Source organism: Ammospiza nelsoni, chromosome 10, assembly GCF_027579445.1.
Source record: "Ammospiza nelsoni isolate bAmmNel1 chromosome 10, bAmmNel1.pri, whole genome shotgun sequence".
NCBI classification, from domain to species: Eukaryota; Metazoa; Chordata; class Aves; order Passeriformes; family Passerellidae; genus Ammospiza; species Ammospiza nelsoni.
In genome coordinates, this window is record NC_080642.1 from 24,868,697 (window position 1) to 24,890,941 (window position 22,245).

General features: G+C 44.5%; 1 protein-coding gene across 2 annotated transcripts; it reads left to right on the forward strand.

Annotated features, from left to right (window-relative positions):
• The first annotated feature begins 4,615 nt into the window (after nt 1–4,615).
• On the forward strand, nt 4,616–20,632 carry PLEKHB2 (pleckstrin homology domain containing B2). Of its 2 annotated transcripts, none has more exons than XM_059479691.1 (8): nt 4,616–4,670; nt 7,858–7,905; nt 8,519–8,671; nt 9,571–9,673; nt 11,214–11,253; nt 13,361–13,450; nt 14,562–14,667; nt 16,653–20,632. In XM_059479691.1, the coding sequence occupies exons 2-8, from the start codon at nt 7,869–7,871 to the stop codon at nt 16,787–16,789; spliced, it is 666 nt and encodes a 221-aa protein (XP_059335674.1). In that variant the 5' UTR covers nt 4,616–4,670; nt 7,858–7,868; the 3' UTR covers nt 16,790–20,632. The 2 variants fall into 2 exon arrangements, with proteins under 2 accessions (XP_059335674.1, XP_059335673.1); XM_059479690.1 differs by lacking the exon at nt 4,616–4,670 and adding an exon at nt 7,518–7,538.
• The last annotated feature ends 1,613 nt before the right edge of the window (nt 20,633–22,245 follow it).

Genomic DNA, 22,245 nt, shown 5'->3' on the forward strand with positions numbered 1-22,245 from the left:
TGCTCCCCCAACTCACTTTTGTTTCCATCTCTCAGGGCCTGAGGCAGTGAGGTGTCCTTGATTGCCAGGCCTGGAGAGGAATTGTTGTGTCTGAGCAAAATGGGAAAGCAGCAGCTCACACTGTGTGTGGAGTTTAGAGTTAGACACTAAAGAACAACAGGATTACAAATATATGAAAAATATATTTAATATATTTAATAAAATAAATAATAATAAAAGTTATAAATACTACTAATAATTAGCAATAAATAAAATAATAATAAAATGTAAAATATATAGAAGATATATATTAAAAATAGAAAAGCTAAAATCCCAAGGCCTCACAGTGCCCAGATTATTAGCACATGCTGCAGTCTGTGGTGCTGGGTGTGAGCTCTGGCCAAGTTCAGCTGGAGCAGAGCATCTGTGCAGCCTGCAAGCTCACTGCCCATTCCACATGCATTATACACTGCTTGGCAGTTCTGTGTTGTGTCTTGCTGCATGGATACATTATATTTTGCAAATTTGAGCAGAACAAAATCCCAATCAATTTAAAAGTCTGTGCCCTTCACTTTAGCTCCCGGTGTGTAAGACAATAGTCCTGCTAGGAGAGCTGTCTGTGCTCAGGAGAGAAAGCTGTGCAGGACCTCCACAGGAACCCCTTCAGCTGGGGACACACCTCCCGTGCGGGAGCACCACACAAACTGATCACACTGGCTCATTTCTGCAGGTAAAATCTGCCAAGGAATTTTGATCATGGGTGCAGGTGAATTACCCATAGAAGTAGCAGGAACTGAAAGCCAAGAGCTTTTCCACTGGAGACATCCAAGTGTGTTAAGGCAGTCTGCAGAAAGATGTATCCAAATTTATGATTTACCTTTCTGCTCAGGACTATTATACACATGGCTAAAATAATACAACCTTCTGGAAAAACAGAAATATGTTCTTTTCCATCTCTCTTTCATCAGGGAAGCTTTATAGGCTGTGTACAAACTATTGAAACCTGGCTTAGTTTCCCAAACACTTAATCAAGCTTGCCTTATTCCCTGTCTTCTTCTCTGCTATTCTCACCTAATGCCTAATTTCAAGTTGCCCATAACCGTCATATTTAAGCTTTGAAACACTAATAAATAATAACCACATAATCCTTTTGGAGTCCTAGTTCTTTGAATTCCGTATTCAGGTGTTCTCCAGCAGCAGCTCTCCTGATCTTTTTGTTGCAAGCAAGGATCTTTGATTGAATAATAGTTTTCTTGATTTTACTCCTTTTCATTTTATTACCTTGTAAGCAATGCTGATTCTGAAAAAAAAAATAAAATAGCCTGATTGAGCATGTGTTAGTTGTAGTAATATTAATAGCATTGATTATAATACTTAATAATGCTGGCATGTATTTTGTTTGAAATGCTTTTTCTTAATGCAAATGTATATTCTGCTTAGTTTAGAGTCTAATTATATTTTATGAATCAAAGTATGAAATTTGAAATTCAAATTTCAGCTGAAGACCCTCAAATAACTGTGAGAATTCAAATGCTTATGTTGGTGGCAATCAAAATTTAGCATGCATTGAAGAGATGTATTATGTCAGCTGCATTATGACAAAGAATTAGAAGTCACATATGGCTCTATTTTCCCAAATAGCAGTTTCTTAGGGGTTTAGAAATTTAATTTGCCAATTCAATTTTACCTGATATGTTGTAACTATGATGGGGAAGTTGAACTTCAGCCTTGGTTGCTTTGATTCAGGACAAGAATGGGAGTGAAAACCCCAGGGTTTTGTTAGTCTTTAACACTCCAAACATTTTTTCAGAATTATTAGTGAGGGATGAATCTTACATCATGCTTTGGAAGTTACCAGACTGACAGTGCAATTATGAACAGGCTGAACATTTGAACAAAAGCCTTCACTTTCACACTTCACTGGCAAATGGCTTGAAAAGAAATCCCCAGTTGCAATAGTATTCACCTAAATATTCTCCTTCTTTTGCTGAGGGTATTAATACTCAGGCCTTCAGCTCTGCAGCACAGCTAATTAGAAACTCACTGATCAAAGTTTCCTCAGCAAATGAGGAGACCAACATGTTTAATTCAAAAGATCTCAGAATGATAAACCTGAGAGATGTTTGCATGTGTTTGCAGCACGTGCTTGGGGTGCTGGCACACTGAAGATCTGATCTTTCCTGATCTGTGCCTCTGTCCTGCTGCCTCACATGGGATTTGTGTGGCATTTCTGTGGCTGGGTTCACAGCCCTGCCCGACTGTCCAGGGAGGGTACAGGACAGGACATGGTCCCACACAGCTCCAAAACAAAGCCTTGATGCTCTGCACTCATGGAGATAATTCATCCAGGAAACACCTGGCAGGTGCCTGAGGAAGTTTAAAATGGTTGTAACCCTAACATGAAAACTAAAGTTTTACATGAACCCAGACAGCCAGTGCTTTGAACACGTGCCATAAAGGGAGCTGTCCCCTCGTGACTGTTACCCAGGGCAGGAGCTGCTGAATTCCCAAATCCTTGACAGGAGGATTTTTCATTCCAGAAGAAAACTGCTCCCTCCCCCGGTATAAAGGTTGTCTTGCCTCCCACCACCAACCTAATACCTCTGTTTCTGAAAATACTTTTTCAGCTACGAAAGGTAACAGTTTTAGCCTCTGAGAAAGGACTGCTACATAAATAGAATTTGACCTATACAAATCTCCTTTATTGGTATTTTCTGAAACCTGTTCTGTTCACAGATAGATGATCTGCTTTTGTCCCCCCTGTTCTGCCTACAGCATTTTCTGGTCCTTCAGAGATACATGAAAGCAATGGCCACACTGCAGCCTTGAAGTACAGGGCCACAGGCTTTCCATGTAATTTCTAGTTAGAACTGCTCTTGTGCTCAAGAAGAGATAATAGATGGGTAGGAGGAATTTGAGGAGCTTGTTGACAGATTAAGTCAAATTGTAACTATGATGAATATTACTTCTGTATTATCTCGACTGAAAGAAATTGACTGAAGGAAACAAATTAATGATTTTTTTTCTTTTTAATTACAGATGTTGTAATAGTGGCATTCTGTAATATAGTGCTGTATAGAATAATATAGTATAATAAAGTAATTAATTAGCCTTCTGATAACATGGAGTTCTCCTTATCATTCCTCCTGGATGTCAGGGGCAAAAATATCCACTATAGTATTCCCTCCTAGGCTGCTAGAATGAGCCTGGGAAAAGTTCTAATAGGAAATCCCATCAATCAGGGGAAATATTACATCTGCATAAGAGGTTGTTCTCATTTTCCAGAGTAACCATCTTATACATTTTGTGTTACAAATAGAAACACAATTTGAACGACGGAGTTAATTAGCTGGTGTCAAAAGTGCCAATCACTTGTTTTTAAAATTTAAAAATTTAATAGTAATAAAATGGTTAGAAAAATAGCAATATAATTAGAGTAATAGTAATTTGGATTAGGACAATAAGAGACAATAAGAACAAAGAGTTATATACAGTCTGGGTACCTTTTTCTGGGCAACACAAGCCTGAAAAAGGACACGTGTTAACAGAGGATTAACCCTTAAAAGCAACAGCATGTTGCATATTCATACACCTCATCCATGATGCATAAATTCCATTCAAACACAGGATTCTGTCTGGGCAGTGTCAGCTTCTTCCTCTGAATCCTGACAGCATCTTCAGGGCTGAGGAAATGGGAAGAAGTTAGTTTCTTCTGATAAGAGAGCAATAAATTCTCTTTCTCTGAAAGATTCAGGTTTCCTGTGGCTGCTATCTCGCTGTGAGTCCTTTCTTTAGGAAAAAAGTATCATACATAGCATAGTTTCTGCAGGAGCCCAAATGGGCCAACAATGTTTGGGCCCTTTCGGCCTTGTACATAGCCTAGGATTTTGCGCTCTACTAGCATGAGGAAGGCTACTGCAATTAAGATTGGGAGGGCATAGGAGAGGGCTATGATGAGGTTGATTAAGAGAGGGTGTAACCTAAAACTATATTTAACACACTACTTAAGAAAATTAATACAGCATAACTTTCTAACATTACACATAAAATATTCATTTTAATATTTGCAAAAAGCCAGTCATAAAATACGTATTTTTCGCACGGAGTAACCATCTCATACATTTTGCGTTAGAAATGGAAACACAGTTTGAACGCTGGAGTCAATCAGCCGCTGGCACGGTGCACGGCCCGTGGGTGCCGGCGTGCGGGCAGAGCTGAGGGGCACGCCCGGCCCGGCCCGGCTGTGCTGCTGCCTTATGTAACCGGTCCCAGGGCAGCTGGCCTCTGCCCGGCCCCGCTGCTGAGGGACTGCCTGAACAGAGCGCCCGCCGCTCTCTGTAAGATCACACTGTGGAGGAAAAGGAAAAGCCGGGGGAAAGAACGCTTAGCGCCGTGAGGCCGCCGCTGTGCCAGCCGCCGGCCCGGGCAGAGGCGATGGATTTAAAGCGCCGGCAAAGCGCGTGTGGCGGCGGCCGGGGGAAGGCATTAACGGGACGGGGTCGGTGTCCCGCCTCAGCCGTCCCCATGCGGACCGGACCGAGCCGTGCCGAGCCGTGCTGGGCGCACTCCCCGCGGCCCCGTGCGGGCTCCGTGCGGGCCGGGCGGTGTGGCGCGGCTGACGTCAGGCGGGGCTGGCGCTGCCCGCGGGCGGAGCGGGGCCGGCGGCGGGCGGCGGGCGCGGGGAGCGGCAGGTACGGCCGGGCCGAGCTGGGGCAGGGCCGCGGGGAGGGGGCCAAGGGGGCCGGCTCCGGGGGATGGCCTGACCATCGCCAGCCCCGCCAAGGTCAGCGGGGCGCGGACCCGGCCGGGAGCCGTGCCAGGACCCGGCTGTCGGCGGCGGGGAGGGGCAGACGCGGCTCTCGGGGCAGCCCAGGCCGCGCCAGCCCAAGCCGCTCCCCGGCGGGCAGAGGCGCGGAGGGCCGGGGCCGCCCTGGGGCTGTCCCGGGGGAGCGAGCACCGCCGGGCAGGGTTGGGACGGAGCCGCGGCTCCGGGAGCTGGCTGGGAGAGCACAGACAGCGCCGGGAAAAGGGCCTGCGCAGCTGGGCCGGAGCCAGGCAGCTCCAGGAATAGAAAACTTGCGCTGTGAGGAGCGGGAGGGGCCGGGCAGGGTTACGCTTGAGCGCTGTGCTTCCTGTGCTCTGCCCCAGTACCGAGGGTGAAGGAACCTGGGCCGTGTGCGGGCACAGCTGCTCACCGCCCGCTCCGCTCGGCGCTGCCGCTGTGTCCCGGCCCTCCCAGCGACACGGGCCCGCTGCCAGCTCTGCTAGGGACTACAGGCTGCAGGGAGAAACACTTGGTTTATTTTAAAGGGTGTTTTATCGGGAAAGGGACGGGAACAGACTGTTGGATATTCCGCGTTATATTCCGTGCAGAAAACCGCTGTTCCAGGGAGCAGAAAGGAATTGTCCCACTTCTTTGCTGCATCTACTCCTAACTCAAGTTCCGTTTAGAGTGCTACTATTCTTAGATTTCAGTCACCAAAACACTTTTATTCATATTGGTAATTTAAAATTATTAATTTATTAATACATTTAATTATTTTATTTTTATTATTTATCTTTACTTAAATCTCATTTTTCATGTTGATGGCACTGGGCTGGTTTAACAAGCAAATACTATTGAGATGCAGCTGATCTTGCTAGGCTGTCTTCTAGCTCCGCAAATACACTTTTAAACATCATGTAGGAGGACTGTGAATACTGTAGAGGACTTCAAATGAGCCCTTGTGCTTAAAAAGGACCAGGAAGAATATCTAATTGTTTTTGCACCTCCTACTTTAAGTGCTGACAGATTTTTCTGTGTGATTCCTTGCTCTCTCTCCAGAGCTGACCTTTTGGGCACTTAAACTCTGACTTGGGAACGGGTATTTGCTGCCTCTGAGGTTACATGCAAGGTGCACTACAGCTGCTGAAGCCCCTTGTAGCTTTGACAGCTCTGAAACATTCTGAATGTGAGACTTTGTGAGCTGTTCTGTAATCACAGGCAAAACTCAATTTGTCAAGAGAGTGGTTTTCTTCTTTGGTCCTTCCCCTTTTTGTGTCTAAGTTAAATCTAATTATGCTATTGTGTAACAGAGTTGGTTTAAAGGTAGCAACAACATTCCGTGGCCTAGCTTAACACTTGCAGCAGAACTGAAGTTCATGCAAATTCTTTTCTGGCTTGTAGACTAGGAAACAGCCTCCAGAAATAGTGATTTCACCTTATTGGGCAAACTGGAAGACATGGAAACACCATTAGAGACACTCACTGCTGTGAAAATGAAGAGCAAGTAGACTGCTTGTAAAGGAGAATCAAGGGGAGAGAAGCCTGTGTTGGGGTGGTGGCAGAATGAGCCTGAGGTCCTTTGTCCTGCTTTGTTACTTTGGGAGAATGAACTGGCCTCTGTTTCTGGAGCTCTCTCTCTGTATAGGGGTGACAAGAGCACGCTCAGACCCCAGAGCAGGACAGGAGTCTGACACTGCCTTTCAGAAGGGGGCTCTCAGCAGAATCTTTCTTTTCCCAGCAAACTGGTACAAAAGTCAAGAATAAGGGGTTTATTCTGTAGTACAGACCTTACCTGCAGGTGGTTCTCACCATCATATCCAAGCCTGTGCAGGATGTGGCATTCCTTAAATATGAAATCCTGATGGTTATAATCTTGTCTGCTACAGTATTTGCCCAGTAATCTGAAGATGACACAGCTACAAGTGTCATCCATATCCATTAGGTCAGGAAACAGATGAATCCTTAGTAACTTCATATTTTGCTAGAAGATTACAAAACTCTTCTTTTTGTCTGTTCTCCTCAGCTTTAAGCACATTCTGCTGAGGTTTGTCTGGGAAAAGTTCCTCTGTTTACCAAATCTACTGCCACTTTTCACCCCCTCATGCCCCCTCCTTTATGCTGCCACAAGTAGAATTATTGTTCTTTGTTAGGTTTCAGTATCATTTCTGTCTCTCATATTGTCTCTCATATCTGTCTCTCTTACAGGCCCCACAAATAATTTCTAAAAAGTAGCCTTCTCAGAGGAGGCTTAAAATGCTTCTGTTCTTCCTTTTCTAGTTCAATTGCATCCGGACAGTTGAGTTTTTATAATTTCTTTTAAAACAATAAGAACACCATTAGGCTGTAAAATAAAACCTCACTTTCCAATACATCCCATGTTTGATGTCTTTTTTCAGCATGCTCATAAACCAGAACGCAGTGGCCGGGTACTTAATGTCACGTGTGATGGCTTGAATTTAACACAGAGTCCTTGCCATGCTATTTCAAACTCCATTTAAAAGCTGAGGAGAACTGAAAATCTTACTTTATGGGCTCATCTTTTACTTACTTTAATTCTTAGAGTGAGCTAGTGATGATTTGAAAGAAATAGAAGTCATAAAAACAGCTTTCTCCTTCCTGTTTAAGATTAAACTGTTTCAGCTTTTGTTTTGTCTGGACTTTGAGCCAGTGAATGAAAAACACAGAAGAGGAAGTACAGAAAAAAAAGAGAGAGGCAGGTAGAAGTGCTTGGTAACTTGAGACTGCAGAATACAGGATGTACACGTATGCAGAGAGGACTTTAAAGGAACTGCTGGTGAGTCAGGAAGCAGTCATTGCAGCCTGTCTCTTCCCCATTTTCTAAGAGCAGCAGCAGGAGGGTTTTGTTGGCCAGTTAAACACCAAGGTGGTCTCTGACAGTCACGCTGGATCACTGCAGCTGCACCTTTGTTATGTCCTACAGCACCAGTTGTGCTTACTGAGTATCTTCAGCTGGGATCTGCTGCGTCTCTGCTACGTGAGCTGGGTACATGCAGCTCTAATAGATGGTATTGAGATGCCTGTTTTTAATGTGTTATTGTGGAATACTGACAACTGCTTTTCTCCCCCCTGCCCCTTCCTCTTCTGCCCACTAGATTAAGCAGCAATGGCATTTGTGAAGAGCGGATGGCTGCTCCGGCAAAGTAAGTCATGGATCTTTCTCTTCCTTCTCTCTCTGTTCACTGGGATTTCTTCAGAAAAGGTCAGAGCAGCTGATGTTGGAGTAATTCCCAGGTTTTCTTAAAACAATAAGTTCTGTGGGTTGTTTTTGTTGGGTTTTTTCCTTTTTACTTTAAGGACACGTCACATAATGACGTGTCATGACGGCATTCCCACATGACGTTTGGGTGCTCCAGTGGGAAACAGGATATAAATATATCTGAGGTATCTGGCTGGCATTCAGCTTCAGATGCTGCTCTGTAATTAGTGCTGTGTAAGTGGAGACTTGGAAACATTACCTGACACCTCAGCTTAGTGTCTTTCAATTAATCATGCCCTCTGCTCGTTCCTGCAGCAAGTCAGAACACAAACATTAGGTTATGCACTTAAAATCAGTTTTGCTTTGAATTCTAGGTAAAATATGGCACCCAATTCACTAATGTTCCCATGTGGGGATGTTGTAATACAGGATATTGTTTGGCACTTTGGGATGTTGTTTGGGGCAACTGTGAAGGATTTCTTGGTTTATTTTTATTCTATTTAGGACAGAAATATTTCCCAATATGTGCCCTCAAAAGTGACTGTGTGATTTTTAAGGTACTATTTTACGGCGTTGGAAGAAGAACTGGTTTGATCTCTGGTCTGATGGCCGCTTAATATTCTATGATGATCAAAGTCGCCGTGATCTGGAAGATAAAATCCACATGAGAATCCACTGCATCAACCTCAGAGTGGGGAACGAATGTCGAGGTAATAATGGAACCTTCAGGATTTGTGTATCCAGAGATTCTTCACAAGTTCACTGCCTGCCCAGCACACCACACACAGCACTGCTACAGATGTAAACGTGTCCAAAGTGTGTGCAACTTCACTGGTCTTGAATCCCCCATTTCCAAAAAAACTCAACCCCACCAACTCCTAAATTGCTTTGGAGATACCCAGGGTGTGGTATCACCATGTGATAGGTTAGGTTAGGGTTTGATACTTCCTGTTAAAACTCAGGGAGGACAGTGTTCCATGCATGCAGGAGGATGGGATGTTCCCAGCAGGGCTGTGTGTCTGATGCAGAGCTTTCCTGGTGTAACCACAGTGCTGGGTGGACAGAGAGGCAGGGCTGGAAATGGGAAACCTCAGCAGGGCTGTGTGTCTGATGCAGAGCTTTCCTGGTGTAACCACAGTGCTGGGTGGACAGAGAGGCACAGCTGGAAATGGGAAACCTCAGCAGGGCTGTGTGTCTGATGCAGAGCTTTCCTGGTGTAACCACAGTGCTGGGTGGATGGAGAGGCACAGCTGGAAATGGGAAACCTCAGCAGATGTTTTTCCTAAGTTCACTTCTGGCATTTGTTAGTGCTGACTTGGTGCTGACACAAGGGAAGGACGCAAGTGCTGCACAGTACCATTGCTAAGTGTGGATTGGTTCTGCTGTGAGACACTTGCATTTTGTAGGGAAGGTGTTCAGAGCTGCTTACTTTCAGGACACTGAGGAGTAAGAACAGGTTATTTCCTTCTGGGGCTCTGATGCCATGGAAGGCAGCTACAACTGGCCCTAGTTTATTTTGTCCAGACTTGCTTAAACTGACTCCCTTCTTGTCCATGTGCTCCTGTAGTGCTGTTTATACTCATAACTCATGTCTGTTTCTCTCACTCAGATTTCCAGCCTCCAGAGGGGAAGCACAGAGACTGCTTACTGCAGATTGTTTGCCGTGATGGGAAGACAATCAACCTCTGTGCAGAGAGTGCAGATGACTGCCTGTAAGACAGCTAGAGAAAAATGCTTTTGCTACTTCTCCCTCTTTTATCCCTCTCCCTAGTTATTTTCCTCCCTTCTAACTTTCAGAGATATATTTTAAGAATGTTTTCAAGCAAATGAAAGCAGGTTTTCAGTGACAAAAACCCCAGTATCTCTCCTAGAAGTTTCTGGCTCATGCAAACTAACTGCAAGTTAAGTCACTGAAAACACTGAAGGGTGAGGAGGAGTAGAAGAATCTGATTAATATGATCAATGTCGCAGACATTTCTCCACAGAAATCCTTTCTTTCGGATTTCTGTGTCTTCGGGAGGCCAGAGGCCTCAGAAGACAAGGTAAACAATTATTATCAGCTGCTGGGGAATGCAACAGGGGCACCTATTTTGATTGGTGATTGGTTCATGTTTTATGTTTATAATTAAGGGCCAATCACCAGTGCAAGCCAGGGGACTGAGTCCTTGGCCACAGCTTTGTTGTGGATTCTTTTCTATCTCTTCCTAGCTAGCCTAGCTCCAGATATTACCGAGCCTGAGTGGGCGCGGCTGGTGAGAGAGAGACGGTGAATCTTGTTTCTTGAATCAGAAGGCTGAGCTTATTAATATATGATATAATACATTATAGTTATACTAATAGAATATGGAGAGAGATTTGCAGAGCAGCTAGGCTAGCTAGGAAGAGATAGAAAAGAATCTACAACAAAGCTGTGGCCAAGGACTCAGTCCCCTGGCTTGCACTGGTGATTGGCCCTTAATTATAAACATAAAACATGAACCAATCACCAATCAAAATAGGTGCCCCTGTTGCATTCCCCAGCAGCTGATAATAATTGTTTACCTTGTCTTCGGAGGCCTCTGGCCTCCAGAAGACACAGAAATCCAAAAGAAAGGATTTCTGTGGAGAAATGTCTGCGACAGATCAATACAAGACTTGTTAAACAGATTTTTTTAAACTTTTACCATTCTTCAAGAGCACGTGATGTGGCATTAGCCCAGGGACATCCCAGTAGCAATAGGAGGAATATTCCACTATTGTGAGCTCTCAGCTGAGCTGGGCTGTATAGAATTTGATAACTCATGTAGTCACTGTTTGGCAAGAAGTGTGTTCCATGGAGTGTGCTCCCAGCCCTGTGGCAGGGCAGGAGCTGGGTGAGGTGTTCCTGCCTCCTGGGAACAGCAGCAGCAGCAGCAAGGCCCCTGCTCTAACCAGCACAGATGAGCTGTTCTGCTGGGGTGCATCTCTTCCCATTGACTGCATGACTGCATGTTCCCTACCTGTTGTGCTTGCAGCAAGGACCTCCAAAACTGCATCCATTCCTCCTATTGTTCCTCCTTGTTCTTTCTCAGCTCTGCAAAGAAATTATTTCTTAGTCTTGGTGTGCATTTATTTGAGTGTCTCATCAGGCTTTGATGCATGCAGTACCTAAAACTCTGCTCCTGCAGTACCTCTAGTTGCTAACCTTGTTTGTTTGATTGACCTGAAAGAAAAAGGTGGCATTAATTTTTGTCAGTGTTCCACTAACCAATGGGTTTTTGTTTTTTTTTGCAGGGCATGGAAAATTGCTCTCCAGGATGCCAGAACAAACACAGTGAGTGTCCTACTAGACTTTATAGTGATGGAGAAGCAGCACATCAGTGTTCTGTGTGGTCCAGCAGTTGAGTTCTGAAATCATCTCCCATCCTTCTCTGCTAGAAAAGAACAGGGTCATGAGCACGATCATAAAGCTTGTGGGTGGGGAGAAGAATGATTCTCTGGATCACAAACACATCCTTGCACCCAAGTCCAGGCAAATACATACTGTGTGGAAAATAATTATTTTAAGAAATGATTTCTCTGGGTGGAAGTGAATGTTTGGAAAGCTGGTCTGTGGGCACTGAGGCTGTGGGCAGCAAGCAAATCTTCTGCAACCAGCAAAAATGAACTTTTCACTCCTAGTGTTTGTTGCCTCCCAGGTGGGTGCAGTGCTAAAGGAAGCTCACTACACAGCAGCTGTTTGTTAATATAGATCCATCCCACTGTGGATGCTTCTTGGCAGAGACATGGGGAAGAGTGAGATGCTTGGAGGGGACTGCAGGCATGCTGAGGAGGAGTGTATTATCTCAGCATTTTCTGCAATTTGTTTTTCCTTTAGACTGCCTTCCAGAGTACTCTGCAGCACTAGCTTTCCTTAGATGACTAGGCTGAACCAACCCAGGAGAAATGCTGTGTTTTGTAGAAACTTATCTCAGTTTCTGATGGGTCACATTAACATTGCCACTGTATTGGGGCATCTGTCAGATGCTGTAACTTAGATTTGTAGACACCCAAAGCAAACACTTGTCATGGCAAAAGTACCCCAGACGTGACTGCCTCTGACTGCAGCCATGCTACACTGCCTGTGGCCTTAAATGAGAAGTGAGGGATTTGTCCTCATGCAGAGGACACAACACTCATGGTCTGTCTGCTCTAGTTTTAGAGGATTTATCCCACTGGTGTGTGAGATGGTGGCTCCTGGTTTCAGAAAATGGGAGCTGCTGTTTTCATGCCTCTGACACTGCTGCCAGCCCTGATAGATGGCTCAGAACATGGCAGTGCTGACCTTGGTCAGCCAAGGCAGACCCCAAGGCTACTCAAAGTAGAGCAGGTAGCCCTCTACACAAGAAGATACATAAATTAACATCTTCCAAAGCTATTAAAGGTGTCCAATGAAGACTTGGGTTTGAGTCTGTAGGTGTGTGACACACGTTTCAAAAATTCCAAGCATCCAGCAGTGCCTCCTAATTTCCCTGGAGTAGTGGGGTGATCACCTTAGCTTTGAGAACTGCATCATTTGCAGGTGTTTGCAGCCCTGTGCATGGCTTGTACAGAGATTCCTGTGGCAGGGCAGAACACATTTACTGCTAAGATATGAGCAGATTTCTCAGGTGATGGAAATACCACTTCATATAGTATTTTAACAGTGTTTCAAACAGTCCTTAGAATCTTCACCATGAGTGTGACTTAGGATGTAACCATATTATGTCCTCAAATGCCATTTCATCAGTTCAAGAGATACAACATTTGCTGTTGATTTATTAAAATGTTCCCTTTGAATTAGAGAATGGCAACTGGCCTTTGCCTTGGAAAAGGGAAAAAGAGCATCACTGTAGATTTTGGATATTAGAGGCAAGTATACAAAGGTAGTGTAAGAAATCTTAATTGTCTTTGAGAATGTATTCTAAATGGACTGAAGTGTTACCACCTCTGCCTCAGGTACCACTTTTGGCTACTGCATTTGTTTCTTTTACCTGCGTCTGCAGAACTTGGTGATACAATAACTCTGGGGTGCCAGGAAGCAGCCAGCTTAGTTGTGAAGATTTCTTTATCTGAAGACAGAAAATGAACAGGAGGGTAATTTCTAAATCTGAGGCTCTGGAATGGTGGGAGGAGCCAGGGTGCTTGCATGTGCACATATGTGTGTCTGTGGCACACACACAGGGAAAAATTTGATGGCTCCTTTCTGTGGCTGCTCAGAAATTTGTATTCTCCCAGATCTAGTCTCCAGGTCCTTTCTTTCTGCAGCCTTTACAAGGAACTCACTGCTTTCTTAACATGCAGTGTGGCTAAAGGTTACTTTCTCTTTGGGGTCATTGAGTTTTAATCCTTAGACTGCTCTGTCTGTCTGTCTGTCTGTCTGTAGGAACAGGTGATAACTGCTCTCTGTCCTTGGTGTTTAGGGCTACGTGGGATCTGATGTGATGTATGATGAGACAGCCATTTCCTCAGCCCCTCCTCCCTACACAGCTTATGCCACACCATCACCTGAGGTAAGAGCTGTAGTCAGGAAGCATCAACAGGAGTGAGGCAGCAGGAGCAGCCTCCTTCAAGTACTCACAAAGTGCTGCATGGTACTCTCACACCCAGCTTGAAAGCTTTTACAGCAGCAGAGAGTAAGGCACTATCAGCCTATTGCTGCTCTTATTTGAGATGGATTTCCTTTGAAAAGGATGAGGCACATTTTGTTGGAAGGTGTATAAAAGGGTGGCTGCTCAGTGAACTTGAAAAATAAAGCTTCTGAGAGAGGGCAGAATTTATTTGGCTGATCTTCAAGTACAGTGGTCGTGCAGCTTCTAACATAGGGAGGTGCAACTACACTTTGATGTTGTGCAAGCGCTGGAAAGGTGTAAGATCAGGAGTTTTAGAAATGGGCTGTAGTGACTGGAGCTGCCACTTTTAACACATAAGGATTTTGTTGTGCTGAGATGTCACAGCAGCACAATAACTCTAGTTCCTGGATACACAGTTCTTTTGCAGTGAAGGAGCAGCTTTGGGATCAAACCAGGATATGCTGGGCAATTCTGGATGTGTTTAGTGATGTGCAGTAATATGTGAGGGGATAGTTTGGAGCACTATTGCTTGTTGCACTAGCTGCTCCAGCCTCTCACTCTTGTTAAAAACGAGTTGTGGTACTGGGAGCTTCCCCTGTGTAGCCTCTTCTTTTGGAGAAAATAAATTCTTCTAAAGCATACAGCTCTAGAACTTTTGTCTTTAATCTGACATTTGCTTGCAGTGTACTCTCTTGGAGGGCTGGCTGGAGTTTTTGGGATTGGCTGCTGCCTTCCTGGCACTTCTGAGCTCCCCAGAGAGCTGTTGTTGGCATGAGGGCAGAGAGGAGAAGCTGGCAGGGCTGCTGTGCCTCTGTCTGATGATCCAGGCCCTGCCTCTGCCATTGCCTGTTGAGGAAAGGAAGAGAGCAGATGCTGCTTAGGAGTGCCCTCTTTTTCAAGCAGCTGTTCTGAAACCATTCCAGGGAGTAGATTGGCTGTAGCAGGACAGCCTGGATACTTGAGTGAAAGAAATGAAGGCAAATTGAACAGTGTGCTTGAATGGATCCATAGCAGAGTGTCCCTGTGTAACAGCCCTTTTTAATTTCCCCAGGTTTATGGCTATGATCACTACAATGGTGTGTACCCCCCGGGCCCTCAGATCTTCTATGCCTCCAATGGACAAGCTTATGCTGTGCCCTATCAGTATCCATACCAAGGTAACCAGCACATCCTCACCTTCCCACAGAAGCCACTTGAGTCAATCCTTCTGGCTTTAGCCCTATTAATCACCATCCTTTACCAGCTACCACTCCTGTACACAGAGAAAGAAACCTGACCTGAAACTGGAACCCAATCCACTCATCACCCTTTCACAACAAAGGGACTGCAGTGAAATTGGCATTAAGGGATTTAACCTTCCCAATGTGATCTCAGCATAGTTACATTGCTTTATAAACTCGTTCTGAAGCCTACAGAACTCTAACTACAGCATGTTTCCTAAGGAAAGGTATAAGAGCCAGGAGAAGATGTAATTTTGTGATTCAATACTCCATATTGGGCATTGATGGAGCTTTTCATTCATCTGCTGCTCTTAAACCTAGTTTAATTATTTAAACACACGTTTCAAAGGTAAATCCACTCCCAGAACAAGGTTGTACCTGGTTCCATCCCTGTATGCTGGAATTGCTGTAAGGCAGCATTTCAGCCATGTGAAATCTCAGGTTTGTGTAGCTTTCAATCTCAAAAACAGGAAGCAGGAAGCAAAGAGTAAAATTGTAGGGTGTGCTTTTAATCAGTCACCTTAATTTAGCGTTAGTTTTGCACAAAGCCCCAGTCCTACAGAACTGTGGCTTTAGAGTTGTACGGTAATAAAACTGAGAGAACTAATTGTTCATGATCTGATTCTGCAAACAAGAATCTCTACTGAGAAATTTTTATTTCAGTTTTGAGGGAGATCTTGTTTTCCATTTGACATTTTTCAGATTATTTCACTTGCCTTTCCATTTTTTATTATAAGGGAGGTGCATCAGCCTTTAAAGCTTTTAAAGTTTTCTTCATAGAAGTTACTGAAGTCCTAAGATACAGAGGATACATATTCAAACACAGAGGAATGTGTGTTCTGTTGGTTCTGAAAAGCAGTAGCTTTTCAAAAACCCAAGAACTGTTTTTAAAAACTTCCAGCAGGCCAAACCCAAACAATGCAGCATCAAACTCCCCTGAGCAGTCTGCAAATGTGTTAAGAGGTTACTGGTTGGGCATAGTAACCAAGGTTCAATGTTTTCCTTCATCAGGGTCACTGCAACTAAACTTTGGGGTTCAGATTCACCACAGCACCTCTCTGGCCCCTGTATCTGCAGCTCTGCTGCTCCTACTCTGCAGTGACATAGTCCTGCTCAGGGGGGAGAGTCATGCATTGTTCAGAGTCAGTGAAAGCCTTTCCTGTTGTATTTAGTTGGATTACTTAAGAATCTGTTACAAAACACCATTGTGGGATTTTCAAGGATATTTACTCTCCCTGAAATGTCTGGGAGGGAAACCAGTACTGTTATGTTTGCTTTGCAGCTAGGAGCTGAATCAGAAAAGTGACAGGTGAAGCTGTTACAAGCCTGTTACAGAGCAGGGGTCAGTCAGTGGCTTCTTGAGTCCAAGGGTAATTTCTTGCTACTGGCCAATCTTCATCTGAACAGAAATGTAGCAGCTGTCACCACCCCACAGATCAATCCAGGATGTGAAGGCTGAATTGCAGTAGGCAGTAAATGTACATAACTGATGCACAGTTTCAGACAAACAACTGGCCTGAGACCTGCCAAAGATTTTTTCAGGGGGAGGGGATAAGGGGGAAGAACTAAACTATTTGCCTTAACTTCAAGGCTGAATCAATTTTCAGACCCATTTCTTACATTAAATCCATAAAGTGAATACAATTGCTTGCAGAACAATGTTCACTTTTACATTTGTGATGAGTTTTCCTCACAAATATTAAGCTGTTACAGGGCTAGAAGTGTTTCCAGGATTGCCCTTGGATTTAATTAATGTGGAGGCTGAATCCAAAGCAGAACTGTGTTCTACCTGTGCAGCTGACAAAATATTAGTATTCATTTGAAGGGAGAAGGTGAAAGAACAGCCTGTTTTGAAATTGCAGTGTATGATATTAAGATACACATTTCTTCTGCCCTCCTCCCAACAACCTTTTACTTCCTAGGGCCTTATGGGCAGCCCCCTGCAAACCACGTCATCATCCGAGAGCGTTACCGTGACAGCGATGGAGACCTGGCACTGGGCATGCTGGCTGGAGCAGCAACTGGAATGGCTCTGGGATCACTCTTCTGGGTCTTCTAGATTACCCTTTCCTTATCTCTGTAGTTCCAAACCCCTTTATTGTGTGCAATAATATATTGGCAATGTTGTTTACTGTTAAACTTTGAAAAATGCAATAGTTATTTTTCAGTAGTGACATCTTAATAATTGATTCTTAACTGTCTTAATGAGATTTTTAAGGCACCATTTAGTTAAGTGGTTGGAAATGGCATGTGCTGCTCTTGAATTCTGGTCTGATGTTCAGAATTATAAGGATCAATATGAGCACCAGTGTCATGTGGTAGCAGTCACCTGCTTTATGAACAGACTGTTATTGTAAACAGCATAGGAAAAAAGATTGTTTTTTGGGGGAAGGGTCTAAGATCTAATTCAAATAAGAGGTTAATGGGAGTCCTGCATTAGTGTACATATACTACTGGCTTTTAAACATTCCCTGGAAAAACATAGAGCTCAGCAGAGATTCCTTGGCATTACACAGTCTGCCATGCTTGAGGGGTTTTTTGTTTATTTTCAGACTTGCCTGCAGATGGTAGTGTGCTTTCTTAGGTGCAGCCCTGTACCTGCCTCTCACACCATCCAGGTGAAGCTGTCTCTGAGAATGTTTGAGCAAACCACTAGGAAGCAGCAGCACTCCTCAGTTATTTTATTCTCCCAGAAATGTGAATGACCAGAGGCAAGGAAGAGCAGTGTTTGCTGTTCTAGCTCTCTCTTTATGCTGGATGACTCTTGTGTGGTCAGATGGAAGATCTTCAGCTTTGCAGGTGTCTGCAGAGCAGCAGCCTCAGACACTGCAGCAGATGCATTGGTAGGAGCCAGCCATTGTCTCTGCTCCTCACTGCCATGGCCCTGCAGAGGCTGCAGGAGGAGAAGGAATTGAGCAGCCCTTGCTCTGTTGTGCCTGCCAGCCCCTCTGCAGCAGGAGGGGAGAGACAAGCAACTGCAGCAGACCTTGCACACAGGCACTGTGATCAGCTGCCTTGCCAGGGCTAGGATAAGATGCCTGCCTCAGCCACCAAGGTTTGCTGAACTAGGTTTCTTATTTGCAACTAATTTTGAGCACAGCTGAGCCTGGGTTTGTTGTATGTACAATTCTCCCTCACATTCAGCAGGTCTCCTCTTCCCTCCATGACTTGTTGAGAAAAACACTCCAAGGAACCTGTCTGGCTTTGCTTGTATGTGTGGTTTCTCTAGAGTGTGCTGTCCCCTGGAGTGCATCTGTTTTGTGTGTTACATGGCCTGTTCTAATCCATGCTGAGCTGTGCTTGGCAGAGAAAGAAAGCTCTGAAGAAATGCATGGGCTTTCTTGTTCAGGTAAATGAGGCAGAGTGCCTGAGTTGAGTTCTTATAGTAAGAGGACTTATTTTTATACTTCCACTCTTAGATTCCTGTATTTGCATACTGTTTAATGTTAAGTCTTACTTATGCTTCCATTTAGAAGAAGGTTAATTTCCTTATGGTTCACAGGGTTTCATGTCAGGAAAGATGAAAATAGATGAGAACTTGCACCTATATAAATTTAGCTGAAGTCTCAATCTTCTCCATTCCATCCTAAAATTCTCTTGGCTCTTCCCTACTTATTTAAGCAATAGAGGTCCTGGACAAGTTTGGGTAGCAGCCAGGGGAAGCCCTAGGCTTTCATGAGCCTTAGGACTAACTCAAGCAAGTGGAATCACTGGAGTTAACAGACAGATGTCATTGTGGCTGCTTTACCAAGAGTGGCCTAATCCAGGGAAGGTAAACTGCCTTCAGGAGGCTGGCTCTGAGCTGTGCACCAGTGTGCAACATGTCCTTTCACAGTTAACACAAGCTGCACGTGTTCAGCCAGTCAGGTGTATTGAAAGGACATTCTGGAAGTGCAAAAGAGGACTAAAGTGAGAGTTTCCTATTGCTAATTCAAACCAAAAGAAATTGCAGTACACTACTGAAGCTCTCTTAGAGACCTTGAGGTCAGAAAGGGATGGAATGTAAGTGGACAAACATGTCTGCCCTTTTAAAAAGCCCTTTAAGAGGTGAGTTTGATTACAGGTCTGTGCTGCTGTTTGGTTTGTGCTTTGCAATAGTGAGTTCTGCAGAATGCCTCCATCTCCTCTTTCTCTGTGATTCTTAACTTGTAAGGAGTAGGGGAGAATAAAACCACTGGGCATCATATGATTTTCTGAATTTCCTAATGACTGGGAAAGGATAACAAAAAGTGAATCAGCTGGTTTTTTGTTTCAGTTTGAGCTTTTTTTTTCAGAAAGACTGTTAGTCACAGCAGGGGAACATGTCTTTTGTGTTTTCAGGAGATAACTCTGTCTAGGTCCCTAGTTTCTTCCACTGAAGTATATAAAATAAAAATTGTTGATTGCAAAACATTCCTGGGTTGAAATTCAAAAGAAATTATATTTTTAAAAGTTCAATTTGAAGTAATTCTCCATTAAGAAAATAACCTTACACTTCTCAATGGAAAAACACACCTGAAATTGAAGCCAAAGATTGTAGTTTCAGCTTGGAAACAATAGGCTGCTTTTGTACAAAAATCATGAAGTATTTTCTATCTCAGAAGCACGGGCATTTAGAACCAGGAAAGCAAGTGTACGAACTTGTGCTAGAGCATGAAATCACGAGCACAGTTATCTCCTTGCAGGTGCTTGCAGCCTTTCTGATCTCACTGCAGAGGCAGAAGTGGCAACATCCTGGTGCACAAAGCAGCAGCAGGGGGATTGCCACCTGAAGTCCCTGGTTGTTGAAGCTCAGACTTGCTTCCTAAAGACATGCCCGTGTCTCCTGTTGCTCAGGACAGAGCAGAGCTTTGGTTAAGATGCACAGGAATGTCTGGCTGGATGCACAGCTGTGACTCAATAGCCTTTCTCTGCACTTCATGTATCTGCTGTGAGCTGAAGGAGATGGGGCTTGGAGGGACAGCCATGCCAGGTTCTGCAGACCACTGATACCACAGCGATGGGAAGAGGCAGCAGGGGTGGCAAGAGAATTTTCCAAGCAGATTGAAATGATTGTTTCTGAATGGTGCTATTCATGACTATAATTCCAGTTATTTTTGCATAGTACTCAAGCACACATTCCTGCTTTGGGCCCAACACTTGAGCCCCCTAAAGCTCTGGGAGGTTCACAGGTACCACAGGTGGCACTGTTTTTGTGCAGTGTACACTGCCAGGGAGGGATAAATCTGTTGTACAGCAGTGCCAGTCTGTTCAGAATTGAGGAGGTCATGAGTCCGTATGTTCATCTGGGACTTGGTACTTTTGGGCTCACAGTTATGGACAGCTGGACAGAGCCAGGCTTCCTGAGAGCGGGGTGGGAATGCTCAGCTCTCTGAGAAGTCTGACCACATTAAAGAGGTCAAGCAGGGTTATTCTTAGTTCCATGTGAGAACGTAGCTGTTGGCTCCTTTTGCATGAGTTTGAGGGAGAGCCAGTCTCTTCCAGTGAGTGGTAAAGGTTTATGGACTAGGCAGGAGGTGTGGGCAGAGTTTCTGTACAGAACAACTGCACTGACTGCCAGCAAAGACACACCTCCCCCAGTGCTGAAGCACGTTCTGAGCAGTGTCCAGATGGAGCTACCCTGCATGTCATCCAACCCTGGCTTACTTTGTTCTTCAGTGAAGATTCAGTGGGTGATGGAACCAGCTGTGCAAGTGGAGTGGAGGAGAAAATTCACACCCATGTTCTCAGATGTGTTTGTGCTTTTCCTCCTCAGCATAGGACTGTGTAAGTCATGGAGGGTAGCATGCAACAGGTTTCCCCTCCAGAACCTTTATGTTCTTGTGCCCTCCCTGTCTTTACTGCAGCTTTTACTGTATGTCCTCATTCTCATTATTAATTTATAGCAAAAGAACCATGGCAATAAAAGTCATATTTAGTGTAATTATTTTGTCTTGACATGTTTACTAGCCTTTATTCAACACCTCTCATTTAGTTGGAGTGCAGACAGCTCAGGCTGACATAGCTTGGGCATCTCAGTTACCATTTAATAAGCATGATGTAAGGTCTGGGAAATCAGCAAAGTAACTCCACACTAACACCACTATACCAAGATTAGAATTAAGACCTATTTCTTTCTAATGGAGTTGAAGGCTTTGACTCAGAAATGTTTAATCTTGGATATATGCAACACTGATCCAGATTTACCATTTGACATTGTGTTATCAACAGATTTGTACTGTTTAGTGTTAGACTAAGCTGCTTGGAGCACAGATGTTGCTCTGGGCAAAATGCTACTGGTTGCTGTATTGGTATTTCCTGCTTATGAATTGCTTCACAGCAGTTGGGTACAATCAATAACTTTGCTTTGACAAAGACACTAAATGACCACAGCTAGCTCTGCCTCCTAAAGGCAGACAAGCTTGCATGTTTGCAGGGAATTAAACTTCTAGTTTGAAGGAGCACAGCACATTTTGTAAAACAGTATCCCTGCTTTGTGCACATTTTGTTTTTACTGCTGAGGGGTGGTGGGTTTTTAGCCTCCAAACTGGGGAAGGAATGAAAACAAAACTGCTATTTCAACCCATCAGCTAATGCCAGAGTAGGCAGTGCTTTTCTCCACAGCACGCTATGTTGACTGTGCCTGTTGTGTCAGTCAGCAGTTCCATATGATGGATTTACTAGCACATCATGTATACCTAAACCTACCCACCCAAGCCCACTTGTACTGAAATTCTTTGCACCAGAACAAGTTAGGGAATTAACTGTGCAAGGCTTAGCTCCACACCTTCCTGAGCTTCCAACAGCTTAGAGAATGGGCTTTGCCTCTGCTCCTGCATTCCCTCTCCTCTCTGTGGTTGCAAAAAGCAACTTCCATAATTAACTTGGGTTGTGTTCCTAAAAGTACCTGCATTTGTCCCCCTCTCCTGTTGCAGTTCTATTGCACTGCACTGCAGTGAGCTCAGCGTTCCCTGAATTTCAGTGGAGCTGAGTGTCCCCCAACCCTGTATGCTGTCAGCAGTCACTACCCACAAACCAGAGCTGGTCCCAGCTGGCTGGCACAGACTCAGCTGTTTTGGAGCCTCCCAGGTGCCACAGAGCATCTCACTGGGTTTCAGCATTTTTGAGGCATCTCTGAAAGACTCCAGGACTCACAGGGCACATAAAAACTCCAGTGTATCTGCATTAATAATTTCAAGTTTAAGAGCCATGTGATGATTTTTAAGGCGCAGGTTGGAAAAGTTTCAGACCAACAATGCTGGGCTTAACCTGACTCAAATCCCTAGCTGCTTATGGTGGATGCAATACTGATTCTACCCAATTCTCCATGTACTTTATGTACTAAGATTAGCCATGCATTTTGCAAAGTATGATAGGTAAAGTCAAAAACAGTGACCCCTGATAAGCCTCCTGATGTTTCTGGGGCCAGGTGCATGGGGGCTGAGGTGAGCTCACCCCAAGCAGCAGCTGCATCTCCTGCCATCCATCAGCTGTGCCCCTGGATGCTGCCAGCTGGGGAGGCCACAGCCACCTCCCAGGCTTGGAGGCCAGCAGAAA

Excerpts from the sequence above, each read along its gene's own strand:
- PLEKHB2 (XM_059479691.1), top strand. The coding sequence starts at position 7,869 with ATGGCATTTGTGAAGAGCGGATGGCTGCTCCGGCAAA. Across the intron at positions 8,672-9,570 it reads AGTGGGGAACGAATGTCGAG|ATTTCCAGCCTCCAGAGGGG; the intron begins GTAATAATGGAA and ends TCTCTCACTCAG. Across the intron at positions 11,254-13,360 it reads AGGATGCCAGAACAAACACA|GGCTACGTGGGATCTGATGT; the intron begins GTGAGTGTCCTA and ends CTTGGTGTTTAG.